We start from the raw sequence: 20,061 nt of genomic DNA on the forward strand, positions 1-20,061 counted from the left end.
TCTGGGAAGCCATAGAAATAGGGCCTTATATACCCACCACAGTAGAAAGAGTTTCAATAGATGGTAGTTCATCAAGTGAAAGCATAACCATACAAAAACCTAGAGATAGATGGTCTGAAGAGGATAGAAAACGAGTACAATACAACCTAAAAGCCAAAAACATAATAACATCTGCCCTAGGAATGGATGAATATTTCAGAGTTTCAAATTGTAAGAGTGCTAAGGAAATGTGGGACACTCTTCGATTAACACATGAAGGAACTACAGATGTTAAAAGATCTAGGATAAATGCACTAACTCATGAGTATGAATTATTTAGAATGAATGCAAATGAAAATATTCAGAGTATGCAAAATAGATTTACACATATAGTAAATCATCTAGCAGCCTTAGGCAAAGAATTTCAAAATGAAGATCTTATAAACAAGGTGCTAAGATGTTTAAGTAGAGAATGGCAACCCAAAGTAACGGCTATTTCTGAATCAAGAGATTTGTCTAACATGTCTCTTGCCACTTTATTTGGTAAGTTGCAGGAACACGAGATGGAACTATTGAGATTGCACCAAAATGAAGAAAATGACAAGAAAAAGAAAGGAATTGCTCTTAAAGCATCATCCTCAATTCAAGAAGAAAGTGATCAGGATAATGATGCAGATGATGATGATGATCTAAGTCTCTTTGTAAAAAGATTCAACAAATTTCTTAAAGTAAGAGGAAATCAGAGGCGACCAAATTTTAAATCAAAGAGAAAGACAAGGACCCCAATACATATAATCAGAAATTTAACCAAAGGTCATCATAAGCACTTTTTGAGGTTCAAAAGGAATGCCATAAAACAGCAAGGAATTCCTAAGCAATCACCAGACCTTTCTATTTCTATTTTTTACACATTTAAAACTCAAACATATAAAATAAAAACTATATAACAAACTAACAAAGATAAAGACAAAAAAAAAGGAAATATAAACTCACCTCAGTTGGTGTTGCTGCCCATCATTTCACTCTCACAACAAATAGGAATCATGTACCTGCATGGAAGAAATAATCACACAACACACAATGATCAGAATAAGCAAATGCATATAATTAAGCATGATACAATATCAATATTCATGGAAGTAACAATGACTTGTAAAAAATTTGGATGAAATTCAATATGTAAATCAAAGCTTTGTCCCTGAAACCCTCTGTGTAAATCAAAGCTTTGTCCCTGAAACCCTCTATGTAAATTTGACAGCCTCATGTCTCCCTTCCTGAAAACCCACTAAAAACTGCATAACCCCCCCTGTTGTTACTCCATAATTTATTCTGCAATAACTGCTTAAGGCAGTTACATATGGTCCTAAATCACTACACATTCAATTACGATTAACCCTTTGTGCCTAACTAGGGTTTCGAAACATCACAACAAAGACAGACCATTGAACAATGGATTTTCATCATTAACATACAACAGAGACATACCTTCGATGGAAGCGCAGACATGAACTCCACAAACGCGAACTCGACAATGTGGTTGCAGTCACGGAAGCGCAGCCCAGTTTGCGACAAACACGAACTCAGGCAGAAGGAGAAACAACAATAAAGCCCTGGGTTAAAACGACGAACGCCTAATGTTAAAACGATGAACACCTAATGTTAAAACGAAAGGACGTACCTCAATGGATAAGTGCCAAAGACGATCTCCACAAACACGATCTCCACAATGTGGTTGCAGTCACGGAAGCACAGGCGACTTTGACACAAGGAGAAAGAAGAAGAGCGATAGGGTTCAAGTGCAAGGAGAAAGAAGAAGAACGATAGGGTTCAAGCGCGGGTTGTGCAATTTCAAAAGTTTAATTTATAATGATAACAACATCGGTTTTTTAAAAATAACCGATGTTAACATCAACTACGTAACATCGGTTATAATAAAACCGATGTTAACATCGACTCGATAACATCAGTTTTTACAAAACCGATGTTAACAATGGCATACTAACATCAGTTTTTTCCAAAACCGATGTTAACTAAGTCTACTTATTTACAAAAATGCCACCGCGCTTTCGTTAACATCGGTTTTAGCTATAACCGATGTTAATTGGGCGATGTAGAAAGTTGTTTTTTTAGTAGTGTTACAAAATACCTTGCATCTATAAATTTCTTGTATGCTTACTAATTCTGCATGGCTCTTTGCATAGATATGTCATTGCATACTCATTGATTATTGCACTTGCATCTTCAGCCTCTTGTATATCATCTTGTAAAATGGAAAGCAAGGTAGATTCTTCATGTTCATCTTCCCCATATTCTTCATTCCTATCTTCCATTAATTATGTAAATGATAACTGCGAAATTTGAGCTAATTTGATAGTCAATTTTGGCTAATAATGATTGCAATTTCTTCACTTTACTATTGTTTTTAATGAAATAATGAAGAAATTAACATCTTTGCGATTTTTGAATAGCATAAGTCAAAAGAAGAAGAATTCAAGTGATTTGAAGGGAAATTGATGCAAAAATTGGGAGAAAAGCCTTGAAGAAAAGTTGGAAGAAGTGAACTGCTCGCTTAGCGTGCACTCTAGGCATAGTGCACATTCCAGGCTTAGCACACACTCCAAGCTTAGTGCGTAACCTCAAGCTTAGCGCGAAGAAAGCCCACATCGAAGCTCAAAGACGCATTTTGCGTGAAGTCAGCTTGAAAAGTAAGCTACCTGGAGCCTATATAAGGTGGAGGAAGCAGAAGAGAAAGACACACCGAGTCTCAAAGCTCTCTAGTGAAGAAATCCAAAGTTTGAGCCTTTGGGGTCAACACTAAGAAGAGCCCCAAGGAGGAATGCAAGGTAGTTGTCACTCGAAGCCAGAAGAAGGAGGATGCTAAAGCTGACAGAAAGTTGCAGGACGTGAGCAAAATGGAATGAGAGAATGCAAAAAGGGAAGAAGATGATGAGAAGGATGACAAGGTCCTAATCCCTAAGACCAAGAGTTAGTTAGCTCGGGAGGCTAGAAGAAAGATACCACCAGCCGCACCAAAGGAAGCCTCATACCCTTTAGTACCATCGAAGAAGGATAAGGAGCGCTACTTCAAGCGATTCATCGACATATTCCAAAAGCTAGAGATTACTATCCTTTTTGGAGAGGCCCTACAATAGATGTCGCTATACACAAAGTTCCTAAATGACCTCCTCACAAAAAAGGGAAAGTACATCAATAGTGAAACCATTATGGTGGGAGGCAATTGCACTGTAGTAATCCAGAAGCTACCACCAAAATTCAATGATCCAGGAAACGTGACCATCCCATGTTCTATTGGGAGTGTGTCCGTAGGTAAGGCTCTTATTGACTTAGGAGCTAGTATCAACCTGATGCCTCTTTCCATGTGTAGGAGAATAGGGAACCTAAAGATTAACCCTACAAGGATGACGCTCTAGCTGGCAGACTGTAACGACCCGCCTCGTCGCTACGATATCACCACTCTAAATCGCGATTATTTCAAATTTTAAATGAAAATTCCATTAATTTGCTTATGAAAAATGAAAGTAATTTTTGTCTCGATATACATTCACCAAACAACACATCATTACTTAAGTGAATACATATACATATAGGAATAGTAACTCAGTACGCGTCATACACATAATGGAAAGTACATTTGTTCATACATATAATTAAATTTGTGATTTACATCTTTAGTTCAACAAAAGAATCATGAACCAGCTATAGAGGAGTTGATTAACAAAACACAACTCTCTCCCAAAATAATCCCAACATTATCACGTTGGCTCGGTGACTCCTCAATAGAATCTCACTTCCTGCACCCTACTGCTGTCATTTTGCTCCCATGAACATGGTTCGCGATCATCACAGGTATCAATCACATAATACAAAATTGCAAGGGTGAGTTCATTATAAAAGGAATTAACACAAAAACCAAACAATCACAACTAGAAGAAACACATTAACAAATTATCATAAGAATACACAAACATTCATTGATCCACACACACTCAAGAGTCAGTCATTATCCATCCATGGATCCCATCAATCATTGGTCAGTATGATGCATGCACCCAACCTCAACCCTCAGATGCAATGTGGTACCGTACCATCCCCAAGGAAATAGCCTAAGCGTGTCCCACGACATCTCACTTAGGGAAACTATGCAGTAAGTGTCGAGGCCACCTATCATGCACCGTAACTCCCCCCCCCTCATGGTGATCAGCCTAGGCCACAAGGTAGTTCTCAAACTGAGTCACACCCTCTAGTACAAGTAGTCCTCCTCACAAGGAACTACAAGTACATACTGCCATAGTTTATACTATTTCCCTTGTCATATGAGGCATGAAACATGGGCACCATCAAGTACAAAGACCATGGATGAATTAAAGATCCTAAACATCCCCTTAGCGATGTTTAAACTCTTTAACCACTCTATTTTCCCCCACCAGGGACATCCGACAAGGTTAATGCACCCCCCATGAACATACACAACATACGACGTATGAATGTGAGCACCATCAAGTACAAAGACCATGGATGAATTAAGGATCCTAAACATCCCATCAAAGATGTTTAAACTCTTTAACCACTCTATTTTCCCCCACCAGGGACATCCGACAAGGTCAATGCACCCCCCCACGAACACACACAACATCCAATGTATGAAACATGGGCACCATCAAGTACACTGTCCATGGATGAATTAAAGATCCTAAGACATCCCCTCGGAGATGCTTAAACTCTTTAACCACTCTATTTTCCCCCACCAGGGATATTCGATAAGATCAATGCACCCCCGCATGAACATACACAACATGCATCATCTCAATGCATTTCCAACATCATCAACATTTCATTTCAACATCATTCTCAACATAAACATCATCTCATCTCAATGACATTATCAACAACAACAATAACAACCTCATTCCATATCAACATAATAATCAATAATAACATCAATTCATGTTGACCTGATCATCACTAACAACGTCATCTCAAATCAATATCATCATAAATATCAACATCACCACATATCAATTTAAGTCATCAATAGCAACATCAACAGTAAGTCGCATTCCGCATATACATATATCTTTCATGCTTGGGATTCACACTCCCCATGTCTTCAGACAACACAAGTCTAATAAAGACAATAACGTTATTCATCAACAATAAATATATCGCATCCCATTCCTCAAAAACATTGTTTTCTAAAAAAAAAATCAGCATGCAACAGGGATAGGCATATATTCCCATAGTTAGGTTCCCTGACCCTAACCGTGGCATCAAAACAGTAAATTTATAATAAACTCCCCTCACCTATCGTGATCTCTCCTTCAGTTCCTATTTGCGTCGCTCTAAGGTCTCTCTCTCTTGTTCATGTTCTTCAGTCCAAACGTAAGGCTCTATATGCCAAATTGAAGGAAAAACAATATAGATATCAAAAACAAGGTCAATGAAAACATTCAAAGTCAAATACCCCTGTCAAAACATAAAGGGCTGAGGGGTGTTTCAGGTTCTACACAAAGGAAACATCGTTTTGAAATTCTGATCATGCCAATGTGATGGGGGTTCAGTGAATGCCGCAAAAATAACCTCAATGTTATAAAAAGATAACTTTTACAATGTCTCATTCTCTAGGGTTTTTCAAATGAAGTGTAAAAACACCCTATTACAGTACCCAACACATAAGAGACACTAAGAGGAACTCAAACTAACTATGAGAAGGTTTAGAAGTCAAGATTACCTCAAAGAAACTTTGGAATGAAGGATTGAGGGATTTTCTCCACCGAATCTTTGAGGAGGATTCTGAGGATTTCTCTCTGATTAAAGTGTTCCTCTTGGTGTGGGGGTTCAACGATAAGCAATGACGGCCGCCGGTGGTCTTGGGTGGTGGAAAATGAGGTTTTAGGGTTTGAGTTATGTTTTGAAGAAAAGGAGAGTGAAAAATCATGTTTTTCATGCTAAGAACGCATTTATAAGTTGCAGATTTCGCTTAGCGAACCTGTCGAGCTAAGCCAAAGTCCACTTCTTGCGCTTAGCGCAAGAATTTAGGCTTAGCGTTGCCCCCTCTGCACTAGGGCTCACTTAGCGCACCTCTGGTCGCTAAGCGCAATTCCCTCTCTGGTTGGAATTTGGCTTAGCGCACCTCTAGGCACTCAGCAGAATTCCCTCTTTGGTTGGAATTGCACTTAGCGCGCCATTCTCGCTTAGCGAGAGACCAAAAGTTGTTATTTTCAAAAGCTCAACAGACAGGCTGTGGAAACATGTCTTAGGAAGCTCCAGACAAAATTTGAGGACGATCCAACGGTTAAGAAATTCAGGATTGCGATTTTACTGAACTAGGTTTAGGTAAAATCTAAAATCACATAATTTGAACTTATCTCAACAAAATTCCACATAACTCAACATCCACATCAAGAAATTCACACATGACTAACTCAAGTCATACCTCAAATCATTCAAGTAAACCATATAGTCAAATAACAACATAAATAAAAACATCAATTTATAACTATAAATATTTCAGGGTGTTACACAGACCACTCCGTCACAAGACCATTCGGAGTGGTAGAAGACGTCCTTGTCAAAATCCACCATTTCACTTTTCTAGTGGAATTTGTAATCATGGACATTGAAGAAGATGAGGAAATTCCTTTGATCTTGGGGCGACCATTCATGTTGACTATCTAATGCATGGTGGGCATGGGGATTGACAACTTAGAGCTGAATGTGGTTGATCAGAAGGTAACCTTCAACCTATTTGAAGCAATTAAGCATCCCAGCAATAACAAGCCATGCTTCAAGGTGGAGGTAATTGAGCAAGAGGTTGACCACGCTATGCAACACCTGGTGACTCACTCAATGTCTTCAATCATCTCAAAGACTTCAACGTCTTTTATCCTTGTGTTTCATAGGACTCGACGTCCTCTGTTTCTATGCTTTTTTTTTTTTTAAAAAAAGAACTTCAATGTCCTCATGTTTTCTCGGTTTCACTTCCTTGGCTTTCACTAGTTGCCCGATCAGATGGTGAGATCGCTAGAACGAAATTAGTGTCTTTATCTTTACTTTCCTTTTATTTCCAATAAAAGATAAGTAAAGAGGGGCAACTGTCATACCATAATTTCATCTAGGGACAATTATTTGCAAACATTTGGATTCTTGCCAGCCGAATTGAGTTGCTTAACACTAGTTGCCATGCAATCCAAAAGGTCTTTTCACGTTTCAGAAAAGAATGCGGAAAATACTCAAAAGGAAGGGTAAAAGGGTCATTTTTACCCTTTTTCAGACCCCTGGCTCGCCTGGCCACCAAATTACTTCATGGTGAAGTAACCAACTCTCTTGGGCGAGCAAAGTTGCTTCAGAATGAAGTAACAGCTCATCTGGGTGGGCTTAGCTCGCTTGGGCGAGCTACCTTCATCACAAATGCCTTGTTTTGCTATAAATAGGTGTGAAGGGAGGCTGAGAAAGGGGTCCCAAGGTCCAGAATTGAGAAGAAAGAAGAGAAAAAGAAGTTAAAACGCCGCCAAATCGCGACTGCAATCGATTTCTACATCGTTCTTCATTCTTCGTCCGATTAGTTTTTATTTTTATGTTTTGAATTCACTCTATGGACCCTTAGGTGTCCTTTTTATTGTTTTGTGCATCTTCATCTCCTTCTTATATCATCAGTGATCGCTTTTCTTTTGTAAAGTAAGTTTTAACCGATCGTTAGTACCGCAACTTATCATTAAGGGATTGAAGGTTAATAAAAAAAACAAAAAAAAACCAACTCTTAAACTTCTTCATTTCATAAAAAATAAAGAGATCGTTTCAAGGTCCAACGCCTTAACGATTCTCTTTGCTTTTCAAACTTGAGAAGATCGTTTCAAGGTTCAACGCCTTAAATGATTTTTGTTTGCAATTAAAATCAATCTTTCAAAAAAGATAAAATTAATGTAACACACAAAATTTTAGACTTAAAGAACAATGTAGGTCTGATTTTCTCATCGCACCTGAAGATATGTAGGAGCAAGGGCAACACCCTTGTCGACCCCAAAAAGTAAAAAAAAAATATAAAAAGGGAAAAGATAAAAAAACATAAAAATGGAAAATACATAATTTTGAAGTCATGTCTTGCACACTCGATTAAAGGCTACCGTCCCTTGTGACGGGCGCATGGGGTGCTAATACCTTCCTCGTGCATAAACAACTCCCGAACCCTCTTTTCAAAAAAATCCGCAGACCTTTGTCTTTTTGGTTTTTCTAACGTTTTCCTCGAATAAACGTTAGTGGTGACTTTGCTCGTTTTCTCCCCTTGGAGACAAACGCTTAGGCCCATCCATTTGGGCCTTTTTGCACCCCCGTCGAAGGGTAGGTTGCAACAAGGTGGACAAAGGAAAAATTGATGTCATTGAGAAGTTACCACCACCAGTAAATGCTAAGGGTATCAGAAGTTTTCTTGGACATGCAAGGTTCTATTGAAGATTCATTAAGGACTTCTCCAAAATTGCCAGACCATTGAGTAACTTGCTAAACAAGGATGTAGTTTTCAAGTTTGATGAAGAATGCCTAGAAGTTTTTCAGACTTTGAAAGAGAAGCTTGTATTTGCCCCAATAATGGTTGCACCTGACTGGAGCAAGGAGTTCGAACTGATGTGTGATGCCAGTGACTATATTGTGGGTGTAGTTCTAGGACAACAACGAGACAAGATATTCCACGCCATATCCTATTCCAGCAAGGTCCTGAACGACACACAGTTGAATTATGCAACCACTGAAAAGGAAATGTTGGCCATTGTCTATGCCTTAGAAAAATTTTGATCCTATCTGGTGGGGTCCAAGGTTGTCATCTTCACAAATCATGCAGCAATCAAATATCTTTTCACCAAGGCAGATTCAAAGCCAAGGTTGATAAGATAGGTCCTATTGACTCAAGAGTTCAACATCATCATAAGAGACAAGAAAGGATCTGAGAATGTAGTAGTTGACCATCTTTCCTGATTAGTGAATAAAGAAGTGACGCAGCAGAAACGAGAAGTGAGGGGTGAGTTTCCAAATGAATCCATCTTATCTATAGCTGAAAGGCCCTGGTTCCTAGACATCACCAACTATAAAGTTATTGGGGTCATTCCACATGATCTTAATTGGCACTAGCGAAAGAAGTTTCTTCATGATATTCGCTTCTACATCTGGGATGATCCTTATCTGTTCAAAATTGGAGTAGATAACTTGTTAAAGAGGTGTGTAACCAAGGAGGAAGCCCAAAGCATACCGTGGCACCATCGCAGCTCACCTTATGGAGGCCATTATAATGGAGATAGGACAGCTGCTAGAATACTTCAGGCTGGATTTTTTTGGCCCTCCATTTTCAAGGATGCTCATGACCATGTACTTTGTTATGATCAATGCCAGAGAACATGGGGAATTTCAAGGAGGAACGAGATGCCTTTGCAGAACATCATCAAGGTAGAGGTTTTCGACTGTTGAGGGATTGATTTTGTTAAGCCTCTACCATCCTTATGCGAGAATGTCTACATCTTGGTAGTTGCTGATTATGTGTCTAAGTGGGTGGAAGCCATAACCACTCCATAGAATGATGCCAAAACCGTGATTAAATTTTTGAAAAGGAATATCTTCTCCCATTTTGGAGTTCCCAAAGCGTTGACCAGTGATGGAGGCACACACTTCTGCAATGCACAACTGCAGAGGGTTTGGGGGCATTGTAACGTCAGGCATAAGGTGGCTTCACCTTATCATCCTCATACCAACAGCCAAGCAGAAGTGTCAAATAGAGAGCTGAAGAGAATTCTAGAGAAAACCGTCGCTTCTTCAAGGAAAGATTGGGCAGCAAAACTGGATGATGTCTTGTGGGCTTACAAGATGGCATTCAAGACTTCCATAGGCTTCTCACCTTTTCAGATGGTCTATGGAAAGGCATTTCATTCGCCAGTGGAATTGGAGCACAAAGCTTAATGGGCCCTCAGATTGCTAAACTTTGATGAATTTTTGTCTAGTAAGAAGTGGACACTGCAGTTGCTGGAGCTAGAAGAGATGAGATTAAACGCCTATGAATCAACCAGGATCTATAAGCAGAAGATAAAGGTGTACCATGATAGGAAACTACAAAAGAAGAACTTCGAGCCTAGTCAGCAAATGCTACTCTTCAATTAAAGACTTAGGCTCTTTCCAAGGAAGCTCAAGTCAAAATGGTCCGGACCATTTGTGATAAAAGATGTCAAGTCTCATGGAGTAGTGGAACTCATTGATCCAACTTCAAGTGAACTAGAAAAGTGCTCGATCATGAATGGACAACACTTGAAGGTCTATAATGGGGGCCACCTAGAAAGGTTGACTAGCGTCATCTATCTTCAGGACCTATGAGGGATCCAGCATCAAGCTAGTGACGTTAAAGAAGCACTTACTGGGAGATAACCCAGGATTTCCTTTATCTTTGTTTTATTTCTTGTTCGGTTTAAATTAAATTATATATATATATATATATATATATATATATATATATATATATATATATATATATATATATATATATATATATATATATATATATATATATACTGGTGGCTATAGAAATGTCGTTCAAACAATTTTCTAAAAAAAAAAGTTTTTTCTTTAAAAATATTTCAGATCCAAAGAATTTTGTTACATATTTACTTACAGAAATATTTCTATGGAATCGAATAAAGGCAAAGATATTAGAGAATGTTATAATCATGTCTAGACTTTTACGCTCTTTTTCTCGTATCTCTTTTTGATCCAATTCTTTCTCATCGTCCTCTTCTAGAAATACAAATTCATTAAATGATCAAGATAACCAGACCCACAAGGTCGCCCCTAAATGTAGAAGCAAGGCTTCATGGTGAATGTGATTCAAAGGTGTTTTGATGATAACAATGATGACAACAAAATATGATGACAAAGGTGATGAACAAAAAGCTCAAAGATCAAAGAACAACTCAAGTGAATCAAAGAACATCTCAAGTGAATCAAGAACAAGTTAAGAGTTCAAGAAAAGAATCAAGAAGAATTCAAGACTCAAGAAGAAAGCCTAGAATCAAGAATCAAGATTCAAGGTTCAAGATCTCAAGAATCAAGATCAAGATTCAAGAATGAATAAAAGACTTAATCAAGATAAGTATTAAAAAAGTTTTTCAAAACTTTGAATAGCACATGAGTTTTTGACAAAACCTTTACCAAAGAGTTTTTACTCTCTGGTAATCGATTACCATATTGTTGTAATCGATTACCAGTAGCAAAATGAGTTTGAAAAAGTTTTCTAACTGAATTTACAACGTTCCAATTATTTTAAAAGGCTGTAATCGATTACAATGTTTTGGTAATCGATTACCAGTGCCCATGAACGTTGAAATTCAAATTCAAAGGTGAAGAGTCACATCCTTTCACTTAAAAGCTTTGTGTAATCGATTACACTAATTTGGTAATCGATTACCAGTGATTGTTTCTGAAAAAATCAAAAGATGTAACTCTTCAAAAAGGTTTTGACTTTTCAAATTGGTTTTAAGTTTTTCTAAAAGTTATAACTCTTTTAAATGGTCTTCTTGACCAGACATGAAGAGTATATAAAAGCAAGGCTTTGTTTTACATTTCAATAATCTTGAATACTTTTTCAATCATTTCAATACAATCCTTTACAAGCCTTGAATCTCTTTGAACTTCTTCTTCTTCTTTGTACCAAAAGCTTTCTGAAGTTTTCTGGTTTTCCAAACCTTGAAAACTTTTGCTATTCATCTTTTCATTCTCTTCTCCCTTTGCCAAAAAGAATTCGCCAAGGACTAACCGCCTGAATTCTTTTTGTGTCTCTCTTCTCCCTTTTCCAAAAGAACAAAGGACTAACCGCCTGAATTCTTTTGTGTCTCCCTTCTCCCTTGTCAAAGAATTCAAAACGACACAGTATGAGAATTCTTTTGATTCTTCCCATTCCCTTATACAAAAGTGTTCAAAGGACTAACCGCCTGAGAATTCTTTTGTATCCCTATTCACAAAGTATCAAAGGTTTAACAGCCTGAGATCTTTGTCTCAACACATTGGAGGGTACATCCTTTGTGGTACAAGTAGAGGGTATATCTACTTGGGTTTGACTGAGAACAAGAGAGGGTACATCTCTTGTGGATGAGTTCTAGTGGAGGGTACATCCACTAGGTTCAAAGAGAACAAGGGAGGGTACATCCCTTGTAGATCTTTGCTTGTAAAAGGATTTTTACAAGGTTGAAAGAAATCTCAAGGACCGCATGTCGCTTGGGGACTGGATATAGACACGGGTTGTTGCCGAACTAGTATAAAAACTCTTGTGTGTTTGTTTCCTTCTTCCCTACTCTTTTACTTTCCGCTGTGCAATTTAATTTCCACTTTTACTTTCTGTTAAGATTCTCTTCTACTCCTCATTCTCTTAACAATTTAGTAAAAGCCTTAAAAGAGTAATTTTTAATTGGTAAAGGTTTAGGAATAATTAATTCAACTCCCCCTTCTTAATTATTCTGAGGTCACTCGATCCAACACTAAACACAATCTCTTCGATGAGGAAGTCTGATTCGAAGATATCAATCAAAACATGGATGACTGGAACATTCCAGAAATTCCACAGGATCAACTATATGTCCTCGAAACAATTAAAGATAAACACAATTTTGATTACATAATCAAAACAGTAGAAAACAATATTCCTCTAGGACAGGATATAGGAGAAGAATTTCATTTACTTTCAAAAAATTCAATTTATGAACACAGCCGTAAGTATAAATATTTACACATCGGATGTGTACAAGTAGCCATCAAGCCCTTAATTGACATGGGCATAGATGCAGCAGTCTTAATGTGTCTATGAGATATTAGGCATAATAAATTTGAAGACTCCTTAATTGGAACAGTAGAAACCAGCTTAGGACAAGGTCCAGTATATTTTAATTGTTATCCAAACAAAACAGTGAGTTTAATGGACATAAATATTCTTGACTCTCTGTTCTTAAACATCCATTTTCATAGCCTTGACATGAAAGAAGGATCAATTCCAGCAGCCTTAATTTATAGGATCCAATACAAGGTCATGAATACTTGTGCGTCCAGAGTCCTATTACAACCACAAAAGGGAGAAACAACCTTATTTATCACTGATATGACAAAAGTCAATGTTTCTTTAAAAAGAATAATAAAATGGGATGAAGTTACTCTCCCTGAAAAATGGGTTATGGAAAAGGTCACACCGTCTGATCCCCGACCCGCTCCAATTATTGAGAAAATCAAACAAGACAACTCAGGAAAGGTAGAAATAACCTTCAACCGAAGAAATTCATTTTCATCAAGAATAGAAGCCTCTAGGTCTGAATATGAATCAGCTAGAAGGTCCTTTTCAGTAAGAACTTGTTCAATTCCAGTAGGACTAGCCAGATCTGAGTCACACAACCAGTTCCCTACTGAAAATCTCCAAGGATTAGATACTACTTCTAGCATACCTAGAACAACTTATAACCAAGAACAAGAGGACGACCAAAAGTCGATCCAATCCCCAACATACTCTTCTATGGAACCTTATGACGTTATCTGACAACTTTAACATTGATAAGGAAACCCTTAGGAAAGATTTTTATTCTTCGGAGAATGATCTTCAAAGGAGATGGTTTTTCCAGCATTACAAGGGTACAAACAGAAAACAGATCCAAGACAAGTTCTATGAATTTGTCGAAAGAGTCAGAATTAATGTCCTTTTCTTTGATTGGTTCCATGCTTATACCATCAGAAAGGATATAGATTACCCATGGAAGCAAGACATCATAGGTGATCCATCAACAAATGTCATAACAAATTGGCAAATAAAAGATGGTGAGTTAATCCAATTGGAATTACCTTCCGCAACATTATATCAACTACCAAATGTCAAAGACAGTAACAATAAAACTATCATGGCAATTCCATTCAAGACAAAGGATATCAATGAAGAAGTAACCTCCAAAGATATTAAAAGCCTAATGGAACAGGCAAATTACACCAATAAATATTTACAAGTTTTAGGAGAAACCATTAAAACTAAGGTAGTTCCTAAACAAAAATCAATTGAGGAAGATTCACCAAGTATTCCTATTGAAAAACCATTATTCAAACCCTTAAAGTTAGTGACAAAGCTAAACGAAAGATTAGGGAACTTAGAAAAACTAAATCCTTAAATGAAGGAGTAGGTGATAATCATAGTGAATTACTAAACAAAATTGGTAGTTTACTTAAGGTCATCCCAAAAACTCCCCAAACTTCAAAAAATACTTCCAAAATGGTAACAAGAAGTACCTCCAAATTAATCAATGTTATTAATGAAGATAGTGACCAAAACTCAGATAACACAACTAAGATAGGATCAATGTCAGAAAAGAATATAAATCCAATTAATTCCAAACACTGGAAAACACCCTCCAAATTATATTACCAACGTCCAACTGCCCTTGACCTTCTATTAGAAGAAAGAGGTGAAAACAATTTTAAGAGTTTTAGTGCAAATAACATCTATGAATGGAACATAGATGCACAAACAGAGTATAACATCATGAATACACTCCAACATATGACCATGGTAGCTACAGCCTACCAAACCTCCCATGAATGTTCAGAAGAAACCATTATAGACATTTTAGTGGCAGGATTCTCCGGACAATTGAAAGGATGGTGGGATAATTATCTCACAAATGAAGAAAAATAAAAAATTTACAGCGCAGTTAAGACGGATCTCAATGGAAAAGTCATTACTAATGACGATGATAAAGAGATTCCTGACGCTGTTAATACATTAATTTTTACAATAGCCCAACATTTCATTGGAGACTCATCCTTGTGGAAAGATAGATCTGCATAATTATTATCAAATCTTAAGTGTAGAACCTTAGCGGACTTTAGGTGGTACAGAGATACTTTCCTAACTAAGGTTTACACCAGAGAAGATAGTCAACAACCTTTTTGGAAAGAAAAATTTCTAGCTGGTCTTCCTAGATCATTAGGAGACAAGGTTAGAGATAAAATCCGTAGTCAATCTGCCAATGGAGATATTCCATATGAAAGTTTAAGCTATGGTCAATTAATTTCTTATGTCCCAAAGGTAGCCTTAAAAATTTGTCAGGATGACAACATTCAGAGGCAATTAGCCAAAGAAAAGGCTCAAACAAAGAAAGATTTAGGTTCTTTCTACAAACAATTTGGTCTACAGGCCTGTCCAAAACAAAGAAAAAAACAATCCTCTAGAAAAGAAATCCATAAGAATAAACCAGTAAATACAAAGAGATTTCCAAGGAGGAGATACTCACACAAACCATCAACCAGTAGAGAAATGGAAAATCCTAAACAAAAAATAAAATAAAAAATAACGTGTTACAATTGTGGAAAACAAGGCCACATTAGCAAATATTGTAGACTAAAAAAGAAGTTAAGGAACCTTAACCTAGAACCCGCAATTGAAGAGCAAATAAATAATTTGCTTATAGAAACCTCGGAGGAAGAAACAAAAACTTCATCCTTCGTGCTTTCCGATTAAAACCTAAACCTAATCCAACAAGATGACCAACCATCATCAACAGATGATGATGATGGGCAAATCAATACTCTAACGAGAGAACAAGATCTCTTGTTTGAAGCAATCAATTCCATACCTGACCCCCAGGAAAAGAAGGTTTTTTTGGAAAAACTCAAGAAAACATTAGAGGTAAAACCTAGACAAAAAGATTTTATTACAAACAACAAATTTGATGTAAGTAACATACTCAAAAGATTAGAAAATTCTTTAACCAAACCAACGACAATCCAAGATCTCCAAACAGAGATAAACAATCTAAAAAGAGGTAAAAGAACTTCGTCAACAACAAGAAATTCATCAAATCATTTTTTCTCAGCTTGAGGAAGATAGTGATTCTAAAAGTGCCAACAACAGTGAGGAAAACCAACCAGAAAATCTAGAAGATGATATGTTTATGAGACTAATCAACAAGATTAAAATCCAAAAATTTTACATAAACATAAAAATAATTATTAATGATTTTGTTTTAGAAACGATGGCCCTATTTGATACAGGGGCTGATTCAAACTGCATTTTAGAAGGATTAATTCCTACAAAATTATTTGAGAAAACCTCAGAAAAATTAAGTACGGCAAACGACTCAAAATTAAAAATTAATTTTAAGCTATCAAATGCAATCATTGAGAACCAAGGTCTAAGGATTAACACAAACTTTCTTCTGGTAAAAAACCTTAAGAACGAAGTAATCCTAGGAACCCCCTTCATTCGAGCCTTGTTTCCTATTCAAATATCTAATGAAGGAATAACCACAAATTACTTAGGAAGAAAAATTATATTTAATTTTTCTACTAAACCAATCTCTAGAAATATAAATCTTATAGAAAATAAGATTAATCAAATTAACTTCTTAAAAGAAGAAGTATCTTTTAATAATATTCAAATACAACTGGGAAAACCCCAAGTAAAAGAAAGAATTCAATCTTTGTTAAAACATATTGAATCAAGTGTCTGTTCTGATTTGCCCCATGCCTTTTGGGACAGAAAGAAACACATTGTCGATCTCCCTTATGAGAAATAGTTCAGGGAAAACCAAATTCCCACCATAGCAAGGCCAATCCAAATGAATGAAGAACTTCTTCAATATTGCCAAAAAGAAGTAACGGATTTTCCTGACAAAGGTCTAATCCGGAAAAGTAAAAGCCCATGGTCCTGTGCGGCTTTTTATGTTAACAAGCAAGCTGAGCTTGAACGAGGAACACCCCGCTTAGTTATAAATTATAAACCTTTAAATCAAGCATTACAATGGATTAGATATCTTATCCCAAATAAGAAGGATTTACTCAACAGATTAAATTCTGCTAAAATATTTTCAAAATTTGATATGAAATCTGGATTTTGGCAAATCCAAATCCAGGAATCTAATAGGTACAAAACAACTTTCACAGTACCTTTTGGGCAGTACGAGTGGAATGTAATGCCTTTCGGTTTGAAGAATGCCCCTTCAGAATTCCAAAAAATCATGAACGATATTTTTAATCCTTATTCAAAATTCGTCATAGTCTACATAGACGATGTCCTAATTTTTTCCCAAAATATTGATCAACATTTCAAGCACATTCAAACTTTCATCAATGTCATAAGAGAAAATGGTTTAGCAGTATCAAAATCAAAAATCAATTTATTCCAAACCAGAATAAGGTTTCTTGGTCATAATATATATCAAGGAACAATTATTCCAATTGACAAATCTATTGAACTTGCAAATAAATTCCCAAATCAAATAACAGATAAGACCCAGTTACAAAGATTTCTAGGTTGTCTAAATTATGTAGGAGATTTTGTTCCCTACTTAAATAATATTGTCAAGCCTTTACATGACAGGCTAAAGAAAAATCCACCTCCATGGTCAGATATTCATACTCAAACCGTTAAAAATATCAAACTCAAAGTCCAGTCCATTAAATGTTTGTATCTTCCTATTCCTCAGGCATTCAAGATAGTCAAAACAGATGCATCAGACATAGGATATGGTGGTATTCTTAAACAGAGAATCCACTCCCAGAAACATGTCATTGCATACACATCAAAGCATTGGAATCCTGCACAAGAAAAATACTCAACTGTTAAAAAAGAAGTTTTAGAAATTGTTTTGTGCATTTCCAAATTCCAATCTGATTTATTAAATCAAAATTTTTTAATTAGAGTTGATTGTAAATCAGCCAAAGATATTCTTCAAAAAGATGTGAAAAATCTTGCATCAAAACAAATTTTTGCCAGATGGCAAGCAATTTTAAGTGTCTTTGATTTTCAAATTGAATACATAAAGGGCACCTCAAATTCTCTACCTGACTACCTCACACGTGAATATTTACAGAAAATTCCAGATGCCACCTAAGGCGTCCAACTCCTCCAGGAGAGGAGGAAAGTCGGTTAGCAAAGGAAAAGAAGTTCTCCTGGCTCTACCAGAGCCAGTAATAAAAAAGTCAACATCATCATCTTCTGGGTCACCTACCCAGGCTGGGTCATCAACCCAGAAACAAAAAATTGAAGGGTCATTGACCCAAATAGCCACCAACAAATCTGAGTCATCAACTCAGGAATCCCCCAAACCTATAACAACAAAACAGACTATGGCTGACTATGCCTGGTCAATCTAGACCCTCCAAGCCCTTGAAGATATGGGTCTTACAAAATCCCAAAACTAGCAAAGAAAACTTGGGCATAGATGGTCTTAGAATCAGACGATTATTCTGAAATAGATCTTTTTAAACAAATCCAAAAAGCCAAACAGACCAAAACAGTTAATACAAATCCAAAAAGCCAAAAGACCAACATCCCTCAACAAGACAAGAAAGTTTTATGAATTTATTTTAGTGGATACAAACTCAGTATCCATTAAACACTTCAAAGATCCAAAAGACCAAAACCTAAATACCCATTCTACAATACAAATCCTAAAAGTAATGCAACCTAGACATTACGGATCCAATCTCAGCCAGCCCAAGAAGTTTTCTGCACCCTTTGACCCAGCATGATATACATATTAGGACTATATTGATGCCTGGACTAATGTGTTTTGGCATCAGAACAACAAATACAAACATTCATGGCTAATCTACTTCAAAAATAATACCGTTTACAATTTTCCGAATTGGTTTACCCAATGGTGGACTTATTTCGGTCCGATTCCACAAATTTTCCCTGAAGAGGTCCAACAAGGATTCCAACAATTTTGCAAATTTTTCAATAGCCAGGAATCAAGAATCCCGACCGATTTGATGTACTTTTCCAACTTTGCGCTATCATGGATTTTTTCATGGCAGTACAGGCATGGAAAAACAGAAAATAATAAACAATACCCACCTTTGCAAAGACATGCATTTGTCAAATGGTGGACTCAGTTTGATACTTCAAAGGCGGCTCCTGACCAAGTCAAGAACTGGTTTCAGAGTCACCCTGAATTGCTCAAGCCAGCTAACCCAGAAACATCTCTATTTTTTAACCAAAAATCTCAACTCGCAGCATTTCTGGCAAGCTCCAAATCCAAGGATAGTCTTGCAAAGAACCTCAAAGAAGTTCTCCAAATGCTTCAACAAGAAGAAGAAGATGAATCTTCAAAGAAAGAAGTTGAATCTTCTGAAGATTTTGATGACCAAGATGATGATCCCTTCTACCAGAATGAGGATGACTATTTCGGCATCTCACTTGAAGAAGATTAATTAGTTGTAATGATAGATTAAGCATTGTAACTAATGTCATTATGTTTTCTGGTACATGTTACCGTCACTATAGCTTATTATTGTAACAGTTCCGGTGGTTGTTACCGGTACTGTAGAAACAGTTAATTTTGTGTCTATTTAAGGAGTCCTCATCATTGTTGCGAGGCACCCTTTTCATTTTAGACACTTATAGGTTACATGAGGAGGTGCTTTGTGAAAGAAAAACTTTTGTAAGCACTTCTTTCAATTTCAATAAATTTCAATTTTCTTATCCATCTCTCTCTCTCCCTCTTATACCGATCCTGTGCGGCTCTGCCGCCGCTTCGATTTCTATTTTGTGAAAACCTGGGATTTGTAAGCCGATCTTCGGTGTGCCCTTGATACTTGTTTTATAAAACTTTGCATAGCATATATTTATCATACTTCATTCTTACTTCCTATTAGTCCATTTGATCTTCTACTCCCGCTGATCTCTCTATATATATATATATATATATATATATATATATTCAAAAAAAAGAATACTAATTCAAATTAAGTGATTTTGCAAGTTGATGGAGAGGATTGTGATGATGTTAAGAAGAAGCTTTTGGCGCTGAGCCCGCCATCTCGCGCTAAGCGTGTCCAAGGCACAAGCGCTAAGCCTAGACATCTCGCTAAGTGTCGTTACCACTAACAGAACGGAAGATCAAGGGACTTGCGTCCATTAGGCGCTAAGCGTGTCCAGCTCGTTTAGCGCCAACACCATTAATGCAACTGTAATGTCAGGTTGCGCGTTAAGTGCAACGTTTGCGCTAAGTGCGAGACTCATAACTAAAGTTGAAAAACCACCTGAACATATAAACTTCCCTCTACTCC

General features: G+C 36.8%; 1 protein-coding gene across 1 annotated transcript; it reads left to right on the forward strand.

Annotated features, from left to right (window-relative positions):
- Positions 1-6,687: 6,687 nt before the first annotated feature.
- Positions 6,688-9,936, forward strand: LOC102662088 (uncharacterized). Its single transcript, XM_006590045.1, has 4 exons — positions 6,688-6,875; positions 8,478-8,703; positions 9,118-9,429; positions 9,556-9,936. The coding sequence occupies exons 1-4, from the start codon at positions 6,688-6,690 to the stop codon at positions 9,934-9,936; spliced, it is 1,107 nt and encodes a 368-aa protein (XP_006590108.1).
- Positions 9,937-20,061: the final 10,125 nt, after the last annotated feature.

The sequence above is a fragment of the Glycine max genome, chromosome 10 (assembly GCF_000004515.6).
Source record: "Glycine max cultivar Williams 82 chromosome 10, Glycine_max_v4.0, whole genome shotgun sequence".
NCBI classification, from domain to species: domain Eukaryota; kingdom Viridiplantae; phylum Streptophyta; class Magnoliopsida; order Fabales; family Fabaceae; genus Glycine; species Glycine max.

Bases quoted from the DNA above. Each gene is read 5' to 3' on its own strand.
- LOC102662088 (XM_006590045.1), top strand. From the start codon at position 6,688: ATGGGGATTGACAACTTAGAGCTGAATGTGGTTGATCAGAAGGTAACC. The intron at 6,876-8,477 runs GTCTTTTATCCT...CAAAATTGCCAG, and splicing joins ATCATCTCAAAGACTTCAAC to ACCATTGAGTAACTTGCTAA. The intron at 8,704-9,117 runs GTCCTGAACGAC...AATTGGCACTAG, and splicing joins CCATATCCTATTCCAGCAAG to CGAAAGAAGTTTCTTCATGA.